At 42.7% G+C, this 21,553-nt stretch overlaps 1 protein-coding gene and 1 long non-coding RNA gene across 2 annotated transcripts; one reads left to right on the top strand and one right to left on the bottom strand.

Moving 5' to 3' along the window:
- Nucleotides 1-233: 233 nt before the first annotated feature.
- Nucleotides 234-4,909, top strand: HSBP1 (heat shock factor binding protein 1). Its single transcript, XM_064160033.1, has 4 exons — nucleotides 234-399; nucleotides 1,351-1,417; nucleotides 1,568-1,688; nucleotides 3,497-4,909. The coding sequence occupies exons 1-3, from the start codon at nucleotides 355-357 to the stop codon at nucleotides 1,684-1,686; spliced, it is 231 nt and encodes a 76-aa protein (XP_064016103.1). The 5' UTR covers nucleotides 234-354; the 3' UTR covers nucleotides 1,687-1,688; nucleotides 3,497-4,909.
- On the bottom strand, nucleotides 1,409-17,641 carry LOC135184354 (uncharacterized). Its single transcript, XR_010305992.1, has 3 exons — nucleotides 17,556-17,641; nucleotides 10,871-10,949; nucleotides 1,409-2,026 (listed from the first exon to the last, which is right to left on the bottom strand). It is a non-coding gene; the product is annotated as an uncharacterized LOC135184354 (long non-coding RNA).
- Between the last annotated feature and the right edge of the window lie 3,912 nt (nucleotides 17,642-21,553).

Here is a 21,553-nt window from a genome sequence, read left to right as displayed (position 1 = left end):
GCCGCCCGGCCCTTCCCGCCTCAGCCCCGCGGCTCGCCGACTGCATTGCCCAGCGTGCCCCGCGGCCGCCGCCCGGCCCTTCCCGCCTCAGCCCCGCGGCTCGCCGACTGCATTGCCCAGCGTGCCCCGCGGCCGCCGCCCGGCCCTTCCCGCCTCAGCCCCGCGGCTCGCCGACTGCATTGCCCAGCGTGCCCCGCGGCCGCCGCCCGGCCCTTCCCGCCTCAGCCCCGCGGCTCGCCGACTGCATTGCCCAGCGTGCCCCGCGGCCGCTCTTCTCGCGAGAGCCGGCGCGGAAGTGAGCGGGGCGCGGCTCGGCAGCGCCGTTTCCGTGGAGCCGGGACCTGAGTGGAGATCATGGCCGAGACCGACCCGAAGACCGTGCAGGAGCTCACCGCCGTGGTGAGACCGCTGAGTCCGGGTCTCGATCTGCCGCCTTGCGGACGGGGTGCAGCCGCCCTGAGGGGAAGCCCCGGCAGAACGGGTGGGAAGCCGCCGGGCTCGCCCCGGTCGCGGGCCCTGGCGTTGCTTCCTGGGGCCCTTCGCGGCCGAGCAGAAGTGACCTGTGTCTGCCTGCTGTGGGGGGCTGCTGGGTTTGAGATGTTGCATGGGCCTTTTTCCTGGGTGTTTTGTAGGCCGCCGCCACTGTAGAGCTGTTTCTGCTGCGCTCCCTCGGGAACGGCTCAGGACAGAGCGCACTTAGTCGTGTTTGCCGCCCAGCTCCAAAGCCGGTTGAGTGCTGTGCTGGTGCCGTTCCTCGGGCTGGCTGTGCTGCCGGCCGGGGCAGCCGCGACCTCTTGGCACGATGAGCCGTGTGTGGGAGGGATAGGGTTAGGAGGAAGAGTTGGGTAGTAGAAAGGCTGTTATTCTGATACCGAAAATTGTTATCATATGATTAACGTAGGACGATGGAAGCAGCTGCTGTGCGTTTAGTCCTGGTTGAGGAATGCAGGCATTTTCTAGATGTTAAAATTCACTGTGAGCCTCAGATCGCCTCTGTGTCCATTCATGTATCACAGTATCATCAGGGTTGGAAGAGACCTCACAGATCATCAAGTCCAACCCTTTACCACAGAGCTCAAGGCTAGACCATGGCACCAAGTGCCACGTCCAACCTTGCCTTGAACAGCTCCAGGGACGGCGACTCCACCACCTCCCCAGGCAGCCCATGTATGTGCATGTAAAACTAAGATATTTAAATAAGAAATTACACAGCAGAGTTTGTTGAGCTCAGCAGTGAAAGAAAACAATATAGTTGCAATGTTTATGATTACATTTCCTTATGTGAGATTAAATAGCATAACAATTGTTTCAATGAAAACAAACTAGGTTTCTTTTTTTCCTTCCTGTTAGGTGCAGACATTACTTCAGCAGATGCAGGACAAATTTCAAACCATGTCTGACCAAATAATTGGAAGAAATATCCTTTATTTGAAATCAGGTGGGATTTGTAAGATGAATTGGAAGTGACCAAAAGAGCTTGAGCAGAGCTGTAAAAACTCCCAATCAAATTAAAATATTCAACCCTAATGAGTAACGGATTGCAGTCATAGTCCTTAACTCCAGGAACTTGATGACATGAGCTGTCGCATAGATGACCTGGAGAAGAACATAGCCGATCTCATGACACAGGCGGGAGTGGAAGAATTGGAAGGCGAGAACAAGACCCCTGCTACTAACAAGAGTTAAAAGTGAGTCAGTATTTTGCTAGCTGTGAAACAACTCCTTGGGGCAGATGAAATTACTGACTTCCAAGTATGATCACTTTCTCCTTTAATTTGTGAGGTAGTCAGAAATTCATGCAGAGCAGAATTATATAAAGAGAGTTGTACTGTATAGAGAAAGAGTCATATATTCCATGTGGAATACCAGCAGCCTTAAGCTTGTCTCAGCAGGGTCCTGCTGTCTTCTTCAAAGGGGATGTTTTCCTCCTCAATATTGGGAGGAGAGTTATTTTCTTTGTGTCTACTTAGTTTTGAGGAGGTGGTCATCCTCTGGTTCTGTGAGTGAGATCTGAAATAATGACTCTCTGTAAGAGGAAAGGAGAAGACATGAGAAAATAGATCAGTAAGAAACTAAGCTGTTTTGTTGGGGTTTTTTTCTTTCTTACTGTATTTGAGCGTTCTGAAAAGCACTATGATTTCATGTGCATTACCAACATCAGCTCCAAAATCTGTAGCTGGAAAGCCAGCAAGAGTGTGGTGCTGCTCTTCCATCTTTTGCTTCCACCAAGCTACTGAAGATTCTAGGCTTGCTGCCGTGCACAGGGGCTAGTGAGTTACTCTCCATCAGCTGTGAATTCTCTTCTGCAAGTCAGGAGCTTGCTGACAGCAGGTGACTCACATATCACTGCAAAGCAGCAGGTCCTGACTCAGGTAGTGCAAGAGAAACAGACACGAGACAAAGTGTGTCTAGGGCAACACACTCTGGAAAAAAAAAATCTCATTTAAAGGTAAATGTGATATTATCTTAGATAATTTCTGACTTGATAATGTGCCCTTATATTACACAAAAATATTGGAGAAGTAGATATTTCATCTACTTGGAAGCAGCAGTTCAAAGTCTAGTACAAAAACCTGTAAATAAGCTCAAATGATTAGGTAACAGCATTGACCACAGCTGATAAAGGCATTTCAGAATGCAGGAGAGCCAAAACTGTTAGAGCATTAAAAAAGATGTGCATGTGGTGCTCAGTTATAATATATGAACACTAAGATCTCACTTCAGTTTGTGTAGAGCTTGATTTTGTGATCCATGGAGAGCAACTGATTGAAGTCCCAGATGTATCATAATAGTATATCATGTCTTGGCCTCTCTTAGACTAGAAACTGAGGTCATGTCTAGAATACTGTGCAGCCTGTGTGTGAAACAGGTATGGTGTGTTGCTTGTGAAGGTACCTGTATTTTGTGATTATTTGACAGAAATAGGAATTATAGAATCATAAAATGGTTTAGGTTGGAAGGGACCTCAAAGATCATCCAGTTCCAGCCTCGCACCATAGGCAGGGACACCTCCCATTAGAACAGGTTGCTCAAGGCCTCATCCAACCTGCCCTTGAACACCTCCAGGGAGGGAGCAGCCACAATCTCCCTGGGCAACCTGTTCCAGTGTTTCACCACCCTCACTGTAACTTCTTCCTAACATCCAGTTTAAATCTCCCCTTTTCCAGTTTAAACCCATTACCCCTCGTCCTCCTATTGCAAGACCTTGTAAATAGTCCCTCCCCAGCCTTCATGTAGGCCCCTGTCAGATACCGGAAGGCCACAATAAGGTCTCCTTGAAGTCTTCTCCAGGCTGAAGAGCCCCAGCTCTTGTAATCTGTCCTCATAGCAGAGGTGCTCCAGAAGTGCTGAAGGCCCTGATCAGAATTACTGTGGGCTTCATCACCCTCAGAGGCAGTTCCCTTAGGCTGAACTCCACAAATGAAAAAGTCTGCTGAGCATGATTCTCTTAATCCTTCTCAGTAATACATTTTTAATTATTATTTTACCCCAACAGGTTGCCAGTAACTTAAGAGGAATCCTGGAAGACATCTTTGTCTTTTTCTACAAGTCCTTGGAATTACAGAAGAGCTTTTTGCAACTACTGTGTGCAAAAGCATTTTTATATTGTTACAGAGCTTGCATTCCTAATGTATATTGTATAGTCAGGGATAGGTTAGTTTATCTTTTGATTTGTGTACTGTAATTTCACTTTTTGAAATCTTGTTATGAGGATTAATTAGTTGTGTTATTAAAAGACAGATGTTCTGGATCTCAATTACTGGGTGACATCACTTCTTTCTTACAATTTTTCTAGATGTTTCATTTTTGATAGCTTAACATCTGGTGACTCCCATCACGTGGAAATCTTAGTGTGTCCAACGTAACTTTGTGGAGTGAAGCACAAGACTAAAACTTAGCACTAATCTTAGCTCTGAGCATCAGTCACTCAACTAGTTGAGGGCTATGTGTTGTTTTATCATAGATGTAATAAGGTGATTTTTTTGAAACATAAGGCACTCAACATCACAGTCATGTCTCATGCTACTGGTATTACCTTACCTGTGTGTCCCTAGAGCAGAAAACAGAAACAGAGATTTAACTTTAGAGGCATCTGTACACCGCTGAGCAACCACTGCCATACAAATCTGTTCTGTTTAGACAGACAAGGAACTGTTAACTATGAAAAATCTCACTGTGTGATTTAAGGTTTACACTGAAACTCAATTTGAAACTGGCCACGTGTCATTTAGCATCACCTTAGATCAGTAACTCATTCGAGTAGTGACACTGGACAGAACAGGGATGGGATTGCAGGAGTATCTGCACATGGTCTTTCAGTTTAAATCTGTGGCTCGTTGTACAAAACAGTTTGCTGACAAAGCAAGGATATGCTGAGTAGCAGAAAAGGGGAGAGTTGTGAGGCCTTGCTTCTCTTGAGTAACAACTAGTCAGAGATGTTCAAAATACTTGGTGCAGAAAGGTGTTTGCTTTTATAATGGCATCCACATTTTATAGGCTTGGCGTTTAATGGATTACATTAGAATATTTTGCCAATGAAAAGTCTGTACTCTGCCACTTGTAAAGAAAAATGACCATTGTCTGACAATGCTGACAATCACTGCAGTGCTCCTCAGCTCTATAAACCTAAGGAAGCACGAGTGGCAGGCAGCAGTTACATGTGCACTGCACTTGAGGCTGCTCTTTGAATGCCACCAAATCAGCACCTGTGTCTTGTGAAAGCAACACGACAGGTCATTTTTCAAAACCGAGGTGAATTGGTAATGAAAGTTAATAGGGGAATTTTGTGAACATAAGAAATGTATCAATATGCCTTGTAACAGCCTTGGGCTCTTTGTAATGTCATTTTAAAAATCTAATAAACTATTATGTGGTAATAAAGAGTCAGGTCATACGTATCAAAGCAAAATCGAGTGGAGGTCTGTCATTACTTGTGAGACTGTTGCTAGTTGTAGGCTTTAGCACAGCTGTTTATAGCATATAGCCTAGAATACAGGTGTGTTCTGTCCTGTTGGATCTGGATTTTACTAGAAAATTACAATGCAGACCAAATTCACAGGAAAGTGTGTTAAAGTGGAGGATCATTTCTTGAGTTTGCTTGTACTAGCCTGCGGCAGCTCTGCTTTCCTTAGGTGTATTGTGTCAGAATAACTTAATGGAAAACCATTTCAACTCTGAAACACTGAGATCTTCAAGTTGTTGGAAAGATTCCAATCACTTTTCCTTAGGGATAGTTTTCCTTCATACATTTAACACTTAAACTGATTTTACAATCATCTGATTCCAAACAAACTTTTTAGACAGGTGCTACTTGTAGCTCTGTAACTGCTGCCTCTTTTTGTGAGATGTTTTATTCTTACTCTGAATCGGTGGCATAGCTTCTGTGTATGAACAACACATCCAAGCCACAGTACAGACCCTTTTCACTACATCTTCAAATGCAGGTAGTTTAATAGGCAAAACAAAGCAGGAGGTGACTGTTCTTGTCACTTTATATGGGTTTGAAAGCACTTTACAAAATAATAAAGTTCTTGTTTGGGGTTGGTTGGTTTGTTTCTAAGTATGTTGACTCGTCTTGCCTGCCAGCTATTTGTCCTTTGCACTGTTGCATCATGTGCAATGAAAGGGGTGAACCTCTTAACTAGGAACTGTCTTCCTTATCAGAATATAAAGAAAGGTGTTGCATTTATTCATTTAGATCAAACTCTGTTCAGGACTGTCATTTGAGAGTGCAGCTTGCCTTGTGTAATTGTTTGTCTCTGTGCTAAGGTCTGTATGAGCACTTCAAAATCAATTTTCTGCTACTTGTCATGATGGTAACACACACTTGGATTTTATCAATGAAGCATTTGCTTCCTACAGTTTATCTTCACAAACAGAGGCAGGTAAATGCAGTCTACTAGGATTCTGGTATCCTTAAGAGCATAACAGCAATGTATGGTAAATAAGACTGGATGCAGCTCTTAATACCAACTGGCCCATGCTCTAAATGAAGCTGGTTGTAGGTCAGAGAAACAGAAAAATATGACACTGTCTGCAACAGCTAGATTTGAAACTCTCCTTTCCTCGAGTTGAGCCCAGGTCTCACTGGTGGCTGTTTTGGGATGGAGCTCATAAATCACTTGGTCTTCATCTTGTAATTCTCACAATCTATTGCTGGCAGGGGGATAGGAAAGGAAGATTTGTGCAAGTCTATGTTATCTAACCTTGTCTGGACTTAGCACTCCCAGTAGAGTACCGTTGGTTCCTTGCCTTAGATGAATGGGGAATTTGTCTGAGATCAGTCAAGAGACCTGACCTGCTTGTCTTCCAAGCTGGGGAGTGCTGAAGTCACTCAGTAGCTTATGAAAGCTCAGGAAATTAATTCTCTCATATTGTAAATACATTTGACCAGCCAAAAAAAAAAAAAAAAAAAAAAGATTCCATATGGTATTGCTGTGAAAAACCTGTAAGCAAGGCCAGGCACATTGTCCATCCTCTCCAAAATCACACCCAATTGTGCAGGTTGCGCTGGAGGAGGTATTCACATGGAATTATTTAATGAAGCTCTCCACTTTCCCCTCCAGATGATGACTTCCTAGCAGATGGTGCCGTCTAGTGGGCACACACTCACAGAAGGAACACCGCTCAGATTAATTGGTTACCTTTAATGTACAAGCTCCAATGTTAGGACTTTAATGAGCCACATGCTGGTTTGAAATGTAGATATTACCCAAGACACTGAGGCTTTGTTTACAATTAAGAAAATTAATAGGATACAGAAATCACTTCCTGAGCTTGAATCCTTGCTGTGTTTTGAAAAGAGCTGGTGCTCACTGAGATTTTTCTGTTCTGACTGATGTAAAGTTGATGAAACAAGGTCATTAGGAAAACAAAGCATGGAAATACAAACTTTACATCTTCACTCTGAGATAAGAAAGGTTAAACAGGAATTGTCTCTCTGAAAAATGCACTTGCATTAATAGAAATTGTTCATTTATGTTGTGCTACAGACCTGACATTTTTATTTATGAAACCTTCTGAGATACATACAGATAACATTCCTTGGTGTACACAGCCATAGAATATACAATTCTGACTTGAGAGATTGAATCCTGCTTGAAACAGCAACTGGAGAAGTGATGGAGTGCAGTGTTTCTCAAGTCTCAGATCGATAGGTGTTCATACAATAAGGCTGGATGTCATGAGTCTTTGGTACAAGCCCCCATCCAGATATGGAAAGTATGGCAAAATAATCTCTTCTCTTACTGGAAAAATGGAGAAAGTGGGCAAAGGGCTAACTGAAAAGTAGAGGCAAAAGCAACAAAAAAAAAAAGTTACTTAAAGTTTCACACCAGATCAGTGTCTGAGACAGGCCTTAGGTTTGAATCTTTCTTAAGCAACCTGAAAAAAAATTGCTTCAGACAGACAAGGTGGCACAGGTAGGCAGGCAGGTGTACTCACAAAATAAAGGTCTACTCCTGCATATCTCCATTCTTAAAGAGTCTAGATCAGAAAAAAAACCCACAAGCTGCAGAGTCTGCCTGTCTTCAGCAAAATATCCCCAGTTTTGATGCAGCATTGTGTTCTATTATGTGTAGAAGTGGAGAAATGTTCGTGCAAATGCCACCACATCAGCATGTAGCAGCATCTTCAGCTCAGGCTGGGTGCAGTACTGAAACAGAACTGCCTGCTGTTCTGCAAGCTGACATTGCCAGTTACTCAGGCTTACAGCAATTCACTTGCAGGGCACCCCCATTTTTACTTACAACATCCTCAATCTAATTCCTCCTTCCTCAGAATATGAATTTTCCAAGAGACACAAGTTTCTGATTCCCATGCAGCTTGCTTCTTTCTGTGGCAGACATGTTTGGTTTTGAACATCAGATTCCTGTCTCTTTAAACCATATTAAGGAAGCTTTTTGCTCTGCTAGCACAGAAATATCAGTTCCTTAAGAGCAACACAGGAAGGTTTCCAGGAAATATTTTTTTGTTCCTTTATCTTTACATGCACTTTGAGAAGTCAGAAGGCAAAGGATATCTGGGACACACATTGTGTGGTTTGGGAAAATTAAAACAACTGATAACACAGCTGCTTTCTGGACATTATAGATGACATGTGTGAAGCCTGTGTGAAGTGTCCATCACGGTCTGAGCTCTGACATATGACACATCCCAGTGGCAATATCAAAGGAGCATTCATTAGCTTCCCAAGAGGCTGCTCAACAGAAGAACAGCAATTCATTTAGTTGGCCATCTGCTCTAATACAGGGAAAGTTTTAGATCATACAACAGGTGCCCAATTCAGTTAGACTGTAACAGACTGAACTTCAGCCAAATCCACTCTTCAAACCATGTTCACTCTATAAAAAATTCTTTAGAGCTAAAGTGCAGTAATTAAAAAATCAAAAGTTGCTGCATTAATTATGTATCTAAGGCCCAACAGTGCAAATATTATTGATCTTTGCAAATAGACTGATCCTGCAAGGATTTGGTTAACTCATGAAGTACCAGAAGGAAGATCCCTCAAGGCTCATCAGCAGATGTTTTAGGAAAGAGCTTGTGAATTTCTTCCTGGCTGTACAAAGCAGTACATTCTAAATGCAAATGCCAGATCACCAAAGATAAAACTACCTGAGGGTTTGATTGTCTAAATTCATGCTGAGAAGGACAACTGCAAGACCTCAGTCACAGTGTTGTCTTTTTTTCAAAGCAACTAATTCTGCCAAATGAAAGAGTGATTTGTCAATGAATGTTCATGTAACATAAGGGGGTGAAAGAACAGCCTAAACCCTTGCAGTTCTTTTGGGCAAGCTCCTCCTGCTATTGCCACACGAAACATACTGTAAAGCAACCCAAATCTTCTTCAATGCTTAATGGGACAGCAAATGTTAACATTAATGCCAAATGCAAGCAACATTCATTAGAAAGGACATCATTAGGATCTCCAACGAGCCAGGCAAAAAGTATACTCAGGTTCTTATCAGAGGGTTGCAAATAGATGTGTCAATTTAATACAGTTGACAAGTGCAGCTGAGAATTGGGTACTTCTTAAAAGAGAGTTAAGCATAGGTCCCTGGTCAGGATTCACAGCTCTGGGAATTGTTTGCAAGTCTTTCTTTCCAAATCGTTAGTGTTGCCCTCTTGTGGAGGAGGCGGAGAATTGCTTCTTCACGAGTAGCCCAAATTTAACTGAACATTGAATAAAATGTACAGAAACCATAAGCAGGAGCTCTTCAGTTCTTGGAGTGTTGCAGGTGGCAGTGCAGGAGATGATGGAGGTGCCTTTGATAATCTGGTTTTAAATGTTTTCATTTTATTTTTATGCAAGGTCCTCACACATTGGTTTTCTTTCAGTCCTTAAGACTTTACTACTGAGCAACTGTGGAAGTGAATATGACCATAAAGTTTTAATTTCTTCCCAGGGCTCCCAAACATGACTAAGGACCTCCTGTCCTGCATCCCTTCTGAAGATATGCTCTGGAGTTCAAGGCGATTGATGAGACAGATAATTAGTGGCACTCATCAGCAAGAGATGCAGTAAATTGAAACTTCGGAAAAAAAAGCCTGTCACTTCTGCAATGAAGCTGTTATTTAAATTCACAGAATCCCAGCATGATGGGGGTTGGAAGTGACCTCTGCAGAACATCTAGTCCAACGCCCTTGCTAAAGCACCCACAGCAGTTTGCCCAGGATTACAATGTCCAGGTGGGTCTCTACAGAGGAGACTCCACAAGAGACTCTCCCTGGCCAGCCTGTTCCAATGCTCTACCATTCTAAAAGTAAGGAAGTTTTTCCTTGTGTTTAGGTAGAAAATTCCATTTTGAGCACCTCTAAACCAATGGGCAACAGTAAAGAACATTTGGAAGAATGACACCATCTGCCTTGGCCTTTTTTTTAATGTATTTGTTATATTTTTTCCAGAGTTGTAAGCAAGGATCTGGATGTAAATGCTGACAACAGGCACTATAGATTCTGATTTTCTGCTCACTGACTAGCAAGGAGCAAAACCAAATAAACTGCTGATTTAATCTCAGCTCTCATACATTACTGAGCTTGTGAGATGTGTTTCCAGATTAACCTGCTCCTGCCTGATGTTGATGGCAGAGGATACAGAGACTGCTGAAGCACGTTCACTGAGGTTTGTAAGTGGTTCTGCATTTGCTTGTACCACCTGGAACTGGGGATAGTGTTCTGCTTTATGGAGATAATAACAAGATGAATGGCTGAAGGAGCAGAGCAAGACAAACTGGTCATCTATACATCTTCATTTGGAGGTTATGTCCCAGCCCTATTCCTTCTAAAGCTTGCCCTAGCAGAAGTGTCCTGTTCTTCCAAACACTGTGAAATTTAGAGGAGCTGTGTTCTTCCAGAGATACAACACAACAAACAGAACAGAAATTTCTACTGTCTTTACACATTTGTAGCCTCATTGATCTAGAGTGTTTTAGGAAATCCCATTCCACCCCTCCAAAACAATCACTGAACAACATCAGTTTGACACATCACATAAAATTTAAAACACAGTTTTTGAACCTGAGGCATATTTCAAAATCAGGAGGCTTTTCATGCTGGAAGTTATTTTAAAACATCTTTGAAACTACTCCATAGACAGAAGTTAAACAATTAAAATGCATAATCACATTTAAAAAGCAGCACCAAAACTGTAAGTCATTGTGTCACAAACACTGCTCCAGCATGGTTTGATTATTTAACGTTATGCTCTAAAGGAAATTTATACCCTATACCCTTGATCTCTATTTCAATTCCAGGATGTTAGTGCATGCACCATTGCTGCATCAGCTGACAGAGCAGAAAAAATACTTGAGGAAAAGCCATTACTAGAATTTCAAATCTCTCTCAGTCATGTTTAATACTCAAACATACTCACCTTACTGGCTCTTCCTGCTTGTTTTCCCTGCTGGAAGCCCATGTTTTAACTAACATCAGTAACAGGTGAACACAGAGCTCTGCAGGGAACATATAGGTGCAGTCATTACTGCTATGAATTCTAAAATTATCAGGCATCAACTAAATCTCTTCAAATTGAGCTGTTACACACACAACCGGTCTGTCTCTCTGGGCAGGAAGCGCAAGCAATCACCATGTGCCATGCTACAGAAAGCTTAGGATGCAGACAGCTGAGTCTGAAGATGCCAGAGGCTATTTGCTCATTTGTGGTTAGACTTCATGATCTTAAAGGTCTTCTCTAACCTAAACAATTCAATGATTCTATGATTTTCCTCTTCACATTCCTTGCACCTCCACTTTCCACAAGCTTTCCTCTACTCTTTGTGCTGACTTTGTTTCACTCTGCGCAAGCCTGCAATGAGAAGATAGTAGGGGTTTGGACCACTGAAGCACAGCACATGCTTTGAAGCCTCTAACATGGCCCTGAGCTCTGTTCACTCCCTGCTAAAGGAAACAACATGCTAGATAAACAAGGAGACAGAAGCACTGTTGCAGGATAAATGATGCATTCTGAGCACTGGCAAAGAAATGAGTGAAATTCGAGGAGAAGCCTACTGATGGGAGTTTAGCTGGCAGGCAGCGTTAACACAGGGGTTACCATCCCCTGCTGTCATTAACACTTTATTAATTGCATGCATACAGACAGCAATGTGATTCATCATCTTTTCTTGTTCAAGACATATTGTGTGTAACCATAGTATGCTATTGGAATATGCATTCCCAAGCATCTCAGACTAACTACCTGTCTGCCAGAAGGATGTAACATCTACTTGCACTCTTTGCAGAAGGCACGGGGGGGAAACAGTTCACATCCTTCCTGAACTCCTCGAGGAAAGAAGGGACATTGTAGAGGATTGCTTGAAAGGCACAGGGAGTGGAAGCATGAGTATGAGTGTCTCAAAAACCAGCTGGCATAGATGTAAATCTTTGCCCCTTCAAATGAAGGGGTAGATAGGATTTGGGGCCAGCTACCCACAAGCCAGCTGTCATTTCAGGGAGAAGACAGCCTTGTAATGGAACTGGGATTTACAAGGCTGGTGCCTGCCTTGAAGAAGGCAGAAGTGTAATGCAGGGCTTCACATTGGCACAGCAAAGACTGCACCAACCTCTTCTGTGCCTGCAATGGGGCTGTTCTCAAAAGCTCTGCTAAATAAACCTGATTTCTATAAAAAGGTGCAGACAATCTGAAGGAGACAGCTTTGCCAAGAACTAAGTGAACAGTTTTATTCACTGCATACTCCAGATTCTCTCTTAAAGTTCTGCCTGAGGTTCCCGCAACGAATTTTCATTCCAAGTACAGAAAGCTTTCATTTTTGGGATCAGTTAGTCTTTTCCTTCAGAAAAGGATGGAAGTCTCCCCATAGCGACCTCTTAAAACCCACAAGTGGCTCGTTCCTGATAGCAAGACCCCTGTATTTTCTGAGAGATATTTCCTGAGCAAAAGGACTGTGGCACTTAGCAAAAGTTCTGCATTTTCTCTTGTAGAAGACAGGAATGGAGGGTAAAAAAGTAGAGGTTTGTCCTTCAAGTGCCCTTGCCTAAACAAAACTAACAGCTTGAACGCCTATCATTAGCAGGCAGAACACCTCTGCAGGAGGCACACGGCTTGAAACCCAGAGAATTCTGCATGATTACAGCTAAGTAACTCCACAAAAATCAAGCAGAAACTTTTCCTGAGGGAATTTATCTATGAAAAAACATGTTTACACTAAGGTTAGCATGTATTAATTGAGTCTGAGTAGAAAAATTGTTATTTGGAGATAAACAGAGAATTTCATCTCTCAGAGGAAGAAAGGGTTGAGGGCACATGCCCTCCCTGCAAGGACGCAGATGATATATGCTTCACCTCAGGGTACTGCCAACACTATCTCCAGCTCCAAGGTGATGGGTGAACACACACTCACAGCACAGCATAAATATACAATTACTGGAAACCTTCTTCAAAGGTGGGAAAAGCAATGTGCCATGCAATGCAAGTCTGCTTGAAAACTGTTTCTGTGAAATGGGAAATTGGAACTGTGGGCCATGATCATGCCACATTTAAGTTTTCCTAGCTCTGTTTGCTAAGATTTCTGTCTTCAGAAACATAAACAAACAACACCACACATGCAAAGATGCCTTGTGAAGTCATTGAGCTCTGTCTGCTCCAAAACATAACTATGCTATGAAGTCTGACAGGTTTAGTTTAACTGTGATATTTTAGAACACTCCCACTTGACCATCCTCTTGGACCAGCCTCAAGGATAATGCTCAACCTGTAATTATTCAGATGATGCAAGCCAGAGTTGAAGACCAGAAACAGTGAGAAAAGATCAAGCAGATCAACTTTTTTTATGACAAACAAAGATCTTGTAATTCTATAGGATGAGATCCTGCAAGTTAAACCTTATCACAGACTAAACACCCACAGTATAATTCCTCAGAATTATTCCACAAATGTTATTAGATTTTTTTTTGTTTAATTAAGGAATTTGGGCCCATGACTAAAAATCCTCTAATCTTCACCCAAATATCTATGGCTATTCAAACATCAGCCCATCTTACTTGGTACAATGATGGTTCATTAAATCCTGGTCTTAATGTAAAGTTAACTGCTTGGATTTCCACTGCTCTCTAGTGCATAGAATCATAGAATCATAGAATCAACCAGGTTGGAAGAGACCTCCAAGATCATCCAGTCCAACCTATCACCCAGCCCTAACCAATCAACTAGACCATGGCACTAAGTGCCTCATCCAGTCTTTTCTTGAAGACCCCCAGGGACGGTGCCTCCACCACCTCCCTGGGCAGCTGTCAACTGAGTGACAAAACTGTTGCTAACAGAGGAAATACTTCTATAGATTCAGTAGCAGAAACATTTTTTCTCTGAGCAGACATCTTCTGACTGATGCTACATTTCCACATTTCTATTGCAGGAGATGATTACAGCTGGTTTTGCTTCAGTGTGAAATTAATCCAGGTTTTTGAGAGTCATTGTATGATGTGTTGTATGGAAAACACAGGAATTATCTACTTTAGTCATTGCTTTGATTTGACTACTTTTCATGTGTAGTTGTTGGAAATGCTTAACTTCTGAAGAGATCCCATCAGCAAGCGAACATATAAGCCAGATTCAACATAGCCCCTGAGTCTGGTAAGGTTCAGAACCAAACTGCCTCATCTCCACAGCCTTTAACAAGACAGTTCCACAACCCCCAAATCTGCAGTTGTTGCATAAGAGCCAGAGCCTCGTGATGACAGGAAGAACAATCCCTTGATTTTTTTGTTCCAAAGAGCAGGAACAGATTTGTTGCCCGAAGGGAAGGAGTGAAGCAGCACTGAAGCACTTACAACTGTCAAACCTAGAGCTCGTGGGACTGCAAACCTCCCAGGTTACATGAAAAGAGCAAATCACATCCACTTCCCCTTTAGGTGACAGGTGTGTACAGCCTTTAAAGACAGTATCACAGTATCATCAGGGTTGGAAGAGACCTCAACAGATCATCAAGTCCAATCCTTTACCACAGAGCTCAAGGCTAGACCATGGCACCGAGCGCCACATCCAGGGCAGTACTATTTCATTCATTCACTATAGAAAACATCATTGTTTGAGTTAAGAATCAGTCTCCAGTTATTGTAGGCTTCTGACCCACCAAATAGATTCCATATTCCATACTCTCTCAGAGCAGTCATGTTTGTATATGCATTTTTGTCAGTGTGACTGGGAAGCTGTCGAGTAAGTGACATACACAATAACTGTTCACAAACAGCTACGAGTTCAAGAGCTATCCAGCTGCAAAAGAGCCTAAAAGCTGATGGAGACACATGTGATTTGGATAAAGATCAGACATTTTTCTAGGAAACCTGTCACAGTCTTCAAAATGACACAAACCCATGCAGGAAAGTGGTTGGAATAATGTGATTTCAAAATTGCTGTGTGACTCTTCTGTTCTCCTGATGCTAAGTCACGGTCCATTATTTATCCATAGAGTATTCAGCTCTTGACAGAACACACAGGAGGACTCAGACTGAAGCGAAGGAGCAGAGAGTGCTGTCTTAAATGAACAGTCAGCAGAGAGCATGAGAATAAATCAATAAATGCACAAGATCATTTCACAGTTTTGCAGAAGGCAGAAAACCACATTGTCATCCTGCTTCAGTAGATGGCACTGCACACTCTGTAATGAAGCCACGGCGCTGAGGGGAGAATCAGGTTCTGGAAGAGAAGTACAGCTGAGATCCTTACTCCTTGTAGTCATTAGATGCTCAGATACCATGGCACTAAGTACCACTGATAAGCCTTAACAGATGGCAAGATCCAGGGTGCTTTTCAACTCCCGGCTTGATAGCCCAATGACCCAGTTGTAGATTGGGTATTGACAATCTGCCTCCCCAAATTCCAGCGAAGTTGAAATTGGACACGATGGCATCATTCATTTCCTGGCCTAAAGAACTCAGTCATTCCAGCGCCACTTTCCACCTCAGCAGGGAATTTTATTCCAGGCTGTGCTGGATGATTTCTGGAAGTGTCAGTATAGCACTCAGGGAACAAAGAGAGATTTTGAAAGATGTCAAAGATATTTTGCATAGGCTTAGGGGAAGCACTTTACAAGTTGCATAATTAAGCAAATGAAGACATAGTCCTTCAGTTTTTCATGCTAGTCTCCTTCATGGCATGCTTCCCCTTTTCCAGCTCTTTTCTTTTTCCAAGGGAAATCAGTTTCTGACTTCAGTCTACTAAGGGATAGACAAACACATTTCAACAGTAACACCTGTGTGAATGTCAGGCTGCAACCAAATTCTCCGTGGTGTTAAAAATGGACAGAATGGCATCCCTCACTTCTCAGTCATAGCTGGGAGCTGTATTCCAACCCAGTACACAGACTGCATATCAGGTATGGATAAAAATATGCAGGCAGGCAGGCAGGCATGCATAGCATCTAGGGGTAGAACTGGGGTGGGAAGGTACTGAAGAATTGAGCACAAGTAGTATAACAACCATAAATATACTGACTGAACAATTGAATTGGTCAGAAACTTGGCAATGAGATTTGCATTGGTAACCAAATAGGAACCAGCATTTCTGACCTACTTTGTCCAACTAAAATAGATACAGATCTCAAAATTTCTTTCCAAAGAAAGAAAGAATCTGTGGCATCTCTGCATTCCTCTGCAAGAATCCTATTGTCTTTTACTATTCCAACACAAATCAGAAACAATTCATATCAATGAGGCAAAGCAGAATGGTATAAGGAAAGAAATCTTTTTGTTTGAGAGTGCTGTCACCGTGAGTGAGATGGGATGGGTGCCTTACTGATACCCTCCTTCTCCCATCACAGGTGACAGTTTGGAATATTAAAGACCCATGACTAGGGACAGTGAGGAGGCAGGGAATCCACAGTTGAAAGCCACAGATCACAGTGTTATTTCGCTTTTGGATGAAAATAACAACCTTCTGAGTCAAATTTATGTGGTACTTTCATGCCTGCACTGTTCCACTCTCTCAAGAGAATACAGAGTCAGGAGAGATGATATTCCACCCGTCATCTCCCTGAGCAAAAAGAAGAAAGAATGGCAGAGTCAGCATTCTTCTGCTGAGAATTCATCCTTACCCTTCAGTGGTTTAGTGTTTTGGGACAAAACAATACCCAGAAAAACCCAGAAAAAACCCAGGCCTCCACTTCAGTTTTGAATAGTGATTTTCCAAACTGAACTCATTCTGCCATGGTCCTTCTCATGACACTTGCCAGGTTTTTTCCACATCAGCAACTTTCTAATAGCAGCAGAAAGGGAAAGAAGAGTTCCATAAAACAGTATTAAACAAGGAAGCTCATTGGTAATTATAGTGGGAATGGAGATGAAGAAACACTGGGTAAAACCTGCTGGAATGCCTCTTTGGGATATTTCTAACAGCTTTTTCAAATAACATTTCTGTCTTCCTAGAGCTAATTATACATTTGCTGCATATACTAAGCAGAAGGCTAAATTAATTGGAAGAACAAAGGTAATTTGTTGTGGGTTGGAATGAGGCCATGGATGCTTGTTTCCCCTGTGGGAGAAGAACTGATGACCTATCCTATGTCTGTCATTGACAAAAGAGATGGGATGCAGGACCAGAACGTGCGTCCTAACAGCCCATCATGTAGCTGTATCCTCCAGCCTCCTCTTCATCCCTAGCTCTGCCAGCCAATGTGACTACTGACTGGGGAAACAGCAGGTGGAAAGTCCCTCTGCCTTTCCTTCCAGCCTTTTCTCCATTCTTTCACCATCTGGCGGTAGACTGCTTCAGTAAGAGCTGCCAAATTCAGTATGTCAATATTAATAACCAAAGTCACAATGGAGTATTTGTGAGGCCCATACTCACGTTCTGCCTGTCAAATAGATCATCTCTTTTGCACTAGTTCTTCATAAACAGCTGGAGATTTTTAAACATCTTATTAGAATAGAATAGATCATCAGCAGCTGGAGCATTTCAAAGATGAACGGGCTTTATGCCAGTAAATATGGTACTTGCCAAAAAACAGGTGGCAACTATAACTGCAAGGCTCTACGAGACTGCTGCCTTTTCTGCGGTACATATTGAATTGGGCAGCGTTTATCATGTGGGACAAGGATTGAGTGCCTACCTCCTTTTCCCAGTTGTCAAGAGCTGCAAATATAAACCACGTGTTCTCAGACTTTCAGAATGTCCACTTCGATGTGAAGCAATTTACTTGTTCCTTTTTGCAATGGAAGAAAAAATAAAATTAGAAGTCTCACCCAAAAAACTCCACCAAATGTTAGCAGAAAATCAGTTTCTCTAGGGTACAAGAGAGCCTGTATTGTGCTCAGGGGTGAGCTCATTGCTGTCTACAACTACCTGAAGGGAGGCTGTAGCCAGGTGGGGGTTGGTCTCTTCTCCCAGGCAGCCAGCAACAGAACAAGGGGACACAGTCTCAAGTTGTGCCGGGGGAAGTACAGGCTGGATGTTAGGAGGAAGTTCTTCCCAGAGAGAGTGATTGGCATTGGAATGGGCTGCCCAGGGAGGTGGTGGAGTCACCGTCCCTGAGGGCGTTCAAGAAAAAGCCTGGCTGAGGCACTTAGTGCCATGGTCTAGTTGATTGGACAGGGCTGGGTGCTAGGTTGGACTGGATGATCTTGGATGTCTCTTCCAACCTGGTTGACTCTATGACACTTGGAAGCCATTAAAAACCATATATTTCAATTTGAGGTATTAGCGCTTCTGTGGCAAAACACACACACAGAGTTAGTGTCTTTAAACTCAAATTTATTCCCCTGTGAGAAGGATTTAATTGACTTCAATAAGAAAACACAGTTTTACACAGTACAATCTTTCAATTCCTACCCAAGAATCCACATCACATATTTAAATTACAGATAAAATGCTCACTAATGAGCTAATGTTTTGCCAACACTCTCAGAAATATTTGAACTTAACCATTTCCCTTTTAAACAGGACATGGTGTAAAGAGAGGGAGGAAGCTACAGTGTTGGTGAGAGAACAGGGCTGTTAGATAGAATTGTGGCCCTTCATTTCACTTCCAGCATTTCCCTCTAATCCACTGTTTAAGTTGGAGAAAGACACTTAACCTCTATGCGCCTCAGTTCACCCGTCTGTAAAATAGTAGATAAGTCACCTAATTCACTGGGATGTTATGGAGATTAATTAACCAACGTCTGGAAAATGTCTCAAGATCCTTCTGTGAAAGGCATTATAAGGGCAAGGGATAGTAGTATAACCATATGCAAAAGGTTTTATCACTTGGCACAAGACAGTTTGGTTTTATCCTCTTTCCCTCTGCAACATCACTGAGGGTTTTTACAGGGACCATTGACTAAGAGCAGAGTTGTGCAGCTTTGCAGAGTGCCATTATCTTAAGTCAAAGGACGTGTTGTTTCAACCTGAGTGAAATTGTATTTAGTCAGCTCCTGATGCTGCTTCAAGATCCCCAATGAGATCAGAGCTCTGGCAGGCTAGATGCTGTACACACAGTCCTTGAAAATGTACAAAAGCTGCATCTATTTAACCCAAGAGATGTTTTTAAGCTAATTTAATTGAACTGACAAATGTGCTAAGCAGGCTCTCTCTCTAGCAGCAGTGTATTTTCAGGGCCAGCTCTAGGCAGAGGCAAAGCAGGTGCTTACCTTGAGCAGCAGGATGCTGTAAGTAACAAAATGGCCATGGGCTTCCTGCCAGCCTTACTTGTGCCTAATCCATGAAAAGTCTGAGTGGCTATTGCTGCTTCCTGACAAAACAGTTGGGATGTGGTGGGGTGTTAGTTAGTAAGCCCTCCTACCCCCTAAATCAGTGGCAGCAGGCTCCTACGCCTGCCCTTGCTTTTCATTTGCCTTTCTGAATATGCTGTTTTACCCAAACTGAAAGAACACATTGCAGCTCTCTGACTTGAGTTTGAGTCAATCAGTTGATCTGAAGTCAGAACTTACATCAATCCAACTCTATGGTACTCACAGCTGTTGCTCTTTGGTGCTGGGCACATGAATAGGGAGCAAAAAAAGAAAAAAGGTATCACACAGTATCACAGTATCACCAAGGTTGGAAGAGACCTCATAGATCATCAAGTCCAACCCTTTACCACAGAGCTCAAGGCTAGACCATGGCACCAAGTGCCACGTCCAAAACAGGTGGTGCAAAATAGAGACAAAGTGGAGCAATGATATGCCCTTCAGTAGCATAGTCAGATATAACTCCCAGAGTCTCTCATGCCTAGTGTCCTAACTCCCTGATCTAGCTGGTTTCTGATAGACATTAGTGATTTGTCTTGGTCTACCTGCTTTTCCATCAACACTGTCTTGTATTATCTGATGGAGCTTTTTCCCAAGAAACTGAATTCCATCATGTCATCTTCTCCACGGAGCTCCACATGCAGCTTGACATGCTCCACTCCCCTTCACTTGTTACCTGCACTAAACCCCAGTTTTAAAATAGAAAAGTATCTGTCACAATCATGTTGCTTTCAACTGAGGCACAGCATGGTGCAGTATAAATTTTGCGTTAAGAAGAGAACTAGAAAACTTCATTTTCAAGTAGCTGTTTATGTTTTTGAGCTATTCAGTTTCCTTTTTGAACAGCAGATCTGGAAGGGCGAAGGAATGGGGAGAAAGAAAGGTTTGGTCACAATTTAGAGTCATTTGTTCCTGTCAGAATTTATATGAGCTATATCTGAAGCCTAGACAAGGCTTAATAACTATCATATTTAAAGTTCAGCATTACAGGGGAAGACTGTGTGGCCCAAGGGGATAAGTAATAGAATATAGAATAGTTCACCTTTCCTGTGCCCATTCGTACCCAATCCGGCAAGGACGGCTGGTGCTGGCCTTTCAGAGGCATACATGACAAGAATTTAGCAGGCTCTAGCTAATCCCATCGGACCAAACTACTGCTAATTGGTGTCCTTGCTGAATAAAGTCACTCAGTAGGTCACTGGCAAAGTCAGAGTCTTGAGCTGGAGGAATGGGAAGTCTTGTGATAAACTGACCCACACAAGCAACTTTTGATGTTTCTATACATACTTTATCTTTACAAACACTCAAGGTTTAAGACAGTGCTTAGTCTAAAAATGAGGAAAAGCAATGTGAGCAGGTGGGGTTTCTGGGAAGTCAGGAGCACTGAGGATAGTTTTGACAAGAAAGAGCCAAGGATTCGCCTCCACTGAGGTGTCACAGACCACAAATGGAGACACCCTCATGGGATGGCTTTAGTTTATTTTTACCATTATAGATTGTTAATAAATGAGTGGTGGCAGAGCAAGGCAATAATACACCAATTACCTCCTCAGAAATTTGCCATAAACAAAGATATGTGGCAGAGTCACTGTCCCTGAAGGTGTTCAAGAAAAGACTGTATGAGGCACATAGTGCTGTGGTCTAGTTGATTGGATAGGGCTGGGTGCTAGGTTGGACTGGATGATCTTGGAGGTCTCTTCCAACGTGGTTGATTCTATGATTGGGTTCCTTTAAGTTCAGCACTTTCCTGTTCAAGTTTACAACATTATATGTTCTCATTCCAGAGCAGAGGAGAACTAACAAAAGCCTTCACCAGAAGTAAAAGAGGCCAGTGCTCTCCACATGGAGGGACCCAGAGCTGGTCTGTTCTGACCTTTTGCTGTGAGGCTGATCAAGAGGAATGAACACCAGTGCTAAGAAGTCTCCCTTGCTGAAATGACGACTGGCCCTAAATCAAAGCTAGTGTGTTCAGCAGTATCCTGCTTCTTTTCATTTGTTCAGTCACACAGGATATTGACAGCAGCAGACAGCATTCCCCATGGAGCTTAACAGAAGAGGCAGGTGGTACAGACAGGTGTCTTTTCAAGAATGGAACAAGGTAGAGTGGAAGAGAGAAGGATAAAAAAAGACATAAGCTCAACTGAGCAACAACTTTGGTAGGAATGTGGATGAATGACTAGAATCTAGTTTGAAGAGGTTCAGCCAAATAGCCTTTTGTAGTGTCTTTCTAGAGCAAGACATCTCATTTAAGACCACATCTAAGAGAAAGACCAATGTGGTGATAACACAAGAGCAAGATAATCATCTTATAACAGCTGTAGCTAGAGAACACACATGTCTCCAGCACTAGAAGCTGACAGCTTTCTCCAGCACTGAATTT

Source organism: Pogoniulus pusillus, chromosome 20, assembly GCF_015220805.1.
Source record: "Pogoniulus pusillus isolate bPogPus1 chromosome 20, bPogPus1.pri, whole genome shotgun sequence".
Classification (NCBI taxonomy): domain Eukaryota; kingdom Metazoa; phylum Chordata; class Aves; order Piciformes; family Lybiidae; genus Pogoniulus; species Pogoniulus pusillus.
Note: the sequence above shows the minus strand (reverse complement) of the source record. Positions and strands in the feature narration are given on the sequence as shown.

Excerpts from the sequence above, each read along its gene's own strand:
- HSBP1 (XM_064160033.1), top strand. The coding sequence starts at position 355 with ATGGCCGAGACCGACCCGAAGACCGTGCAGGAGCTCACCGCCGTG. Across the intron at positions 400-1,350 it reads TGCAGGAGCTCACCGCCGTG|GTGCAGACATTACTTCAGCA; the intron begins GTGAGACCGCTG and ends CCTTCCTGTTAG. Across the intron at positions 1,418-1,567 it reads TGACCAAATAATTGGAAGAA|TTGATGACATGAGCTGTCGC; the intron begins ATATCCTTTATT and ends AACTCCAGGAAC.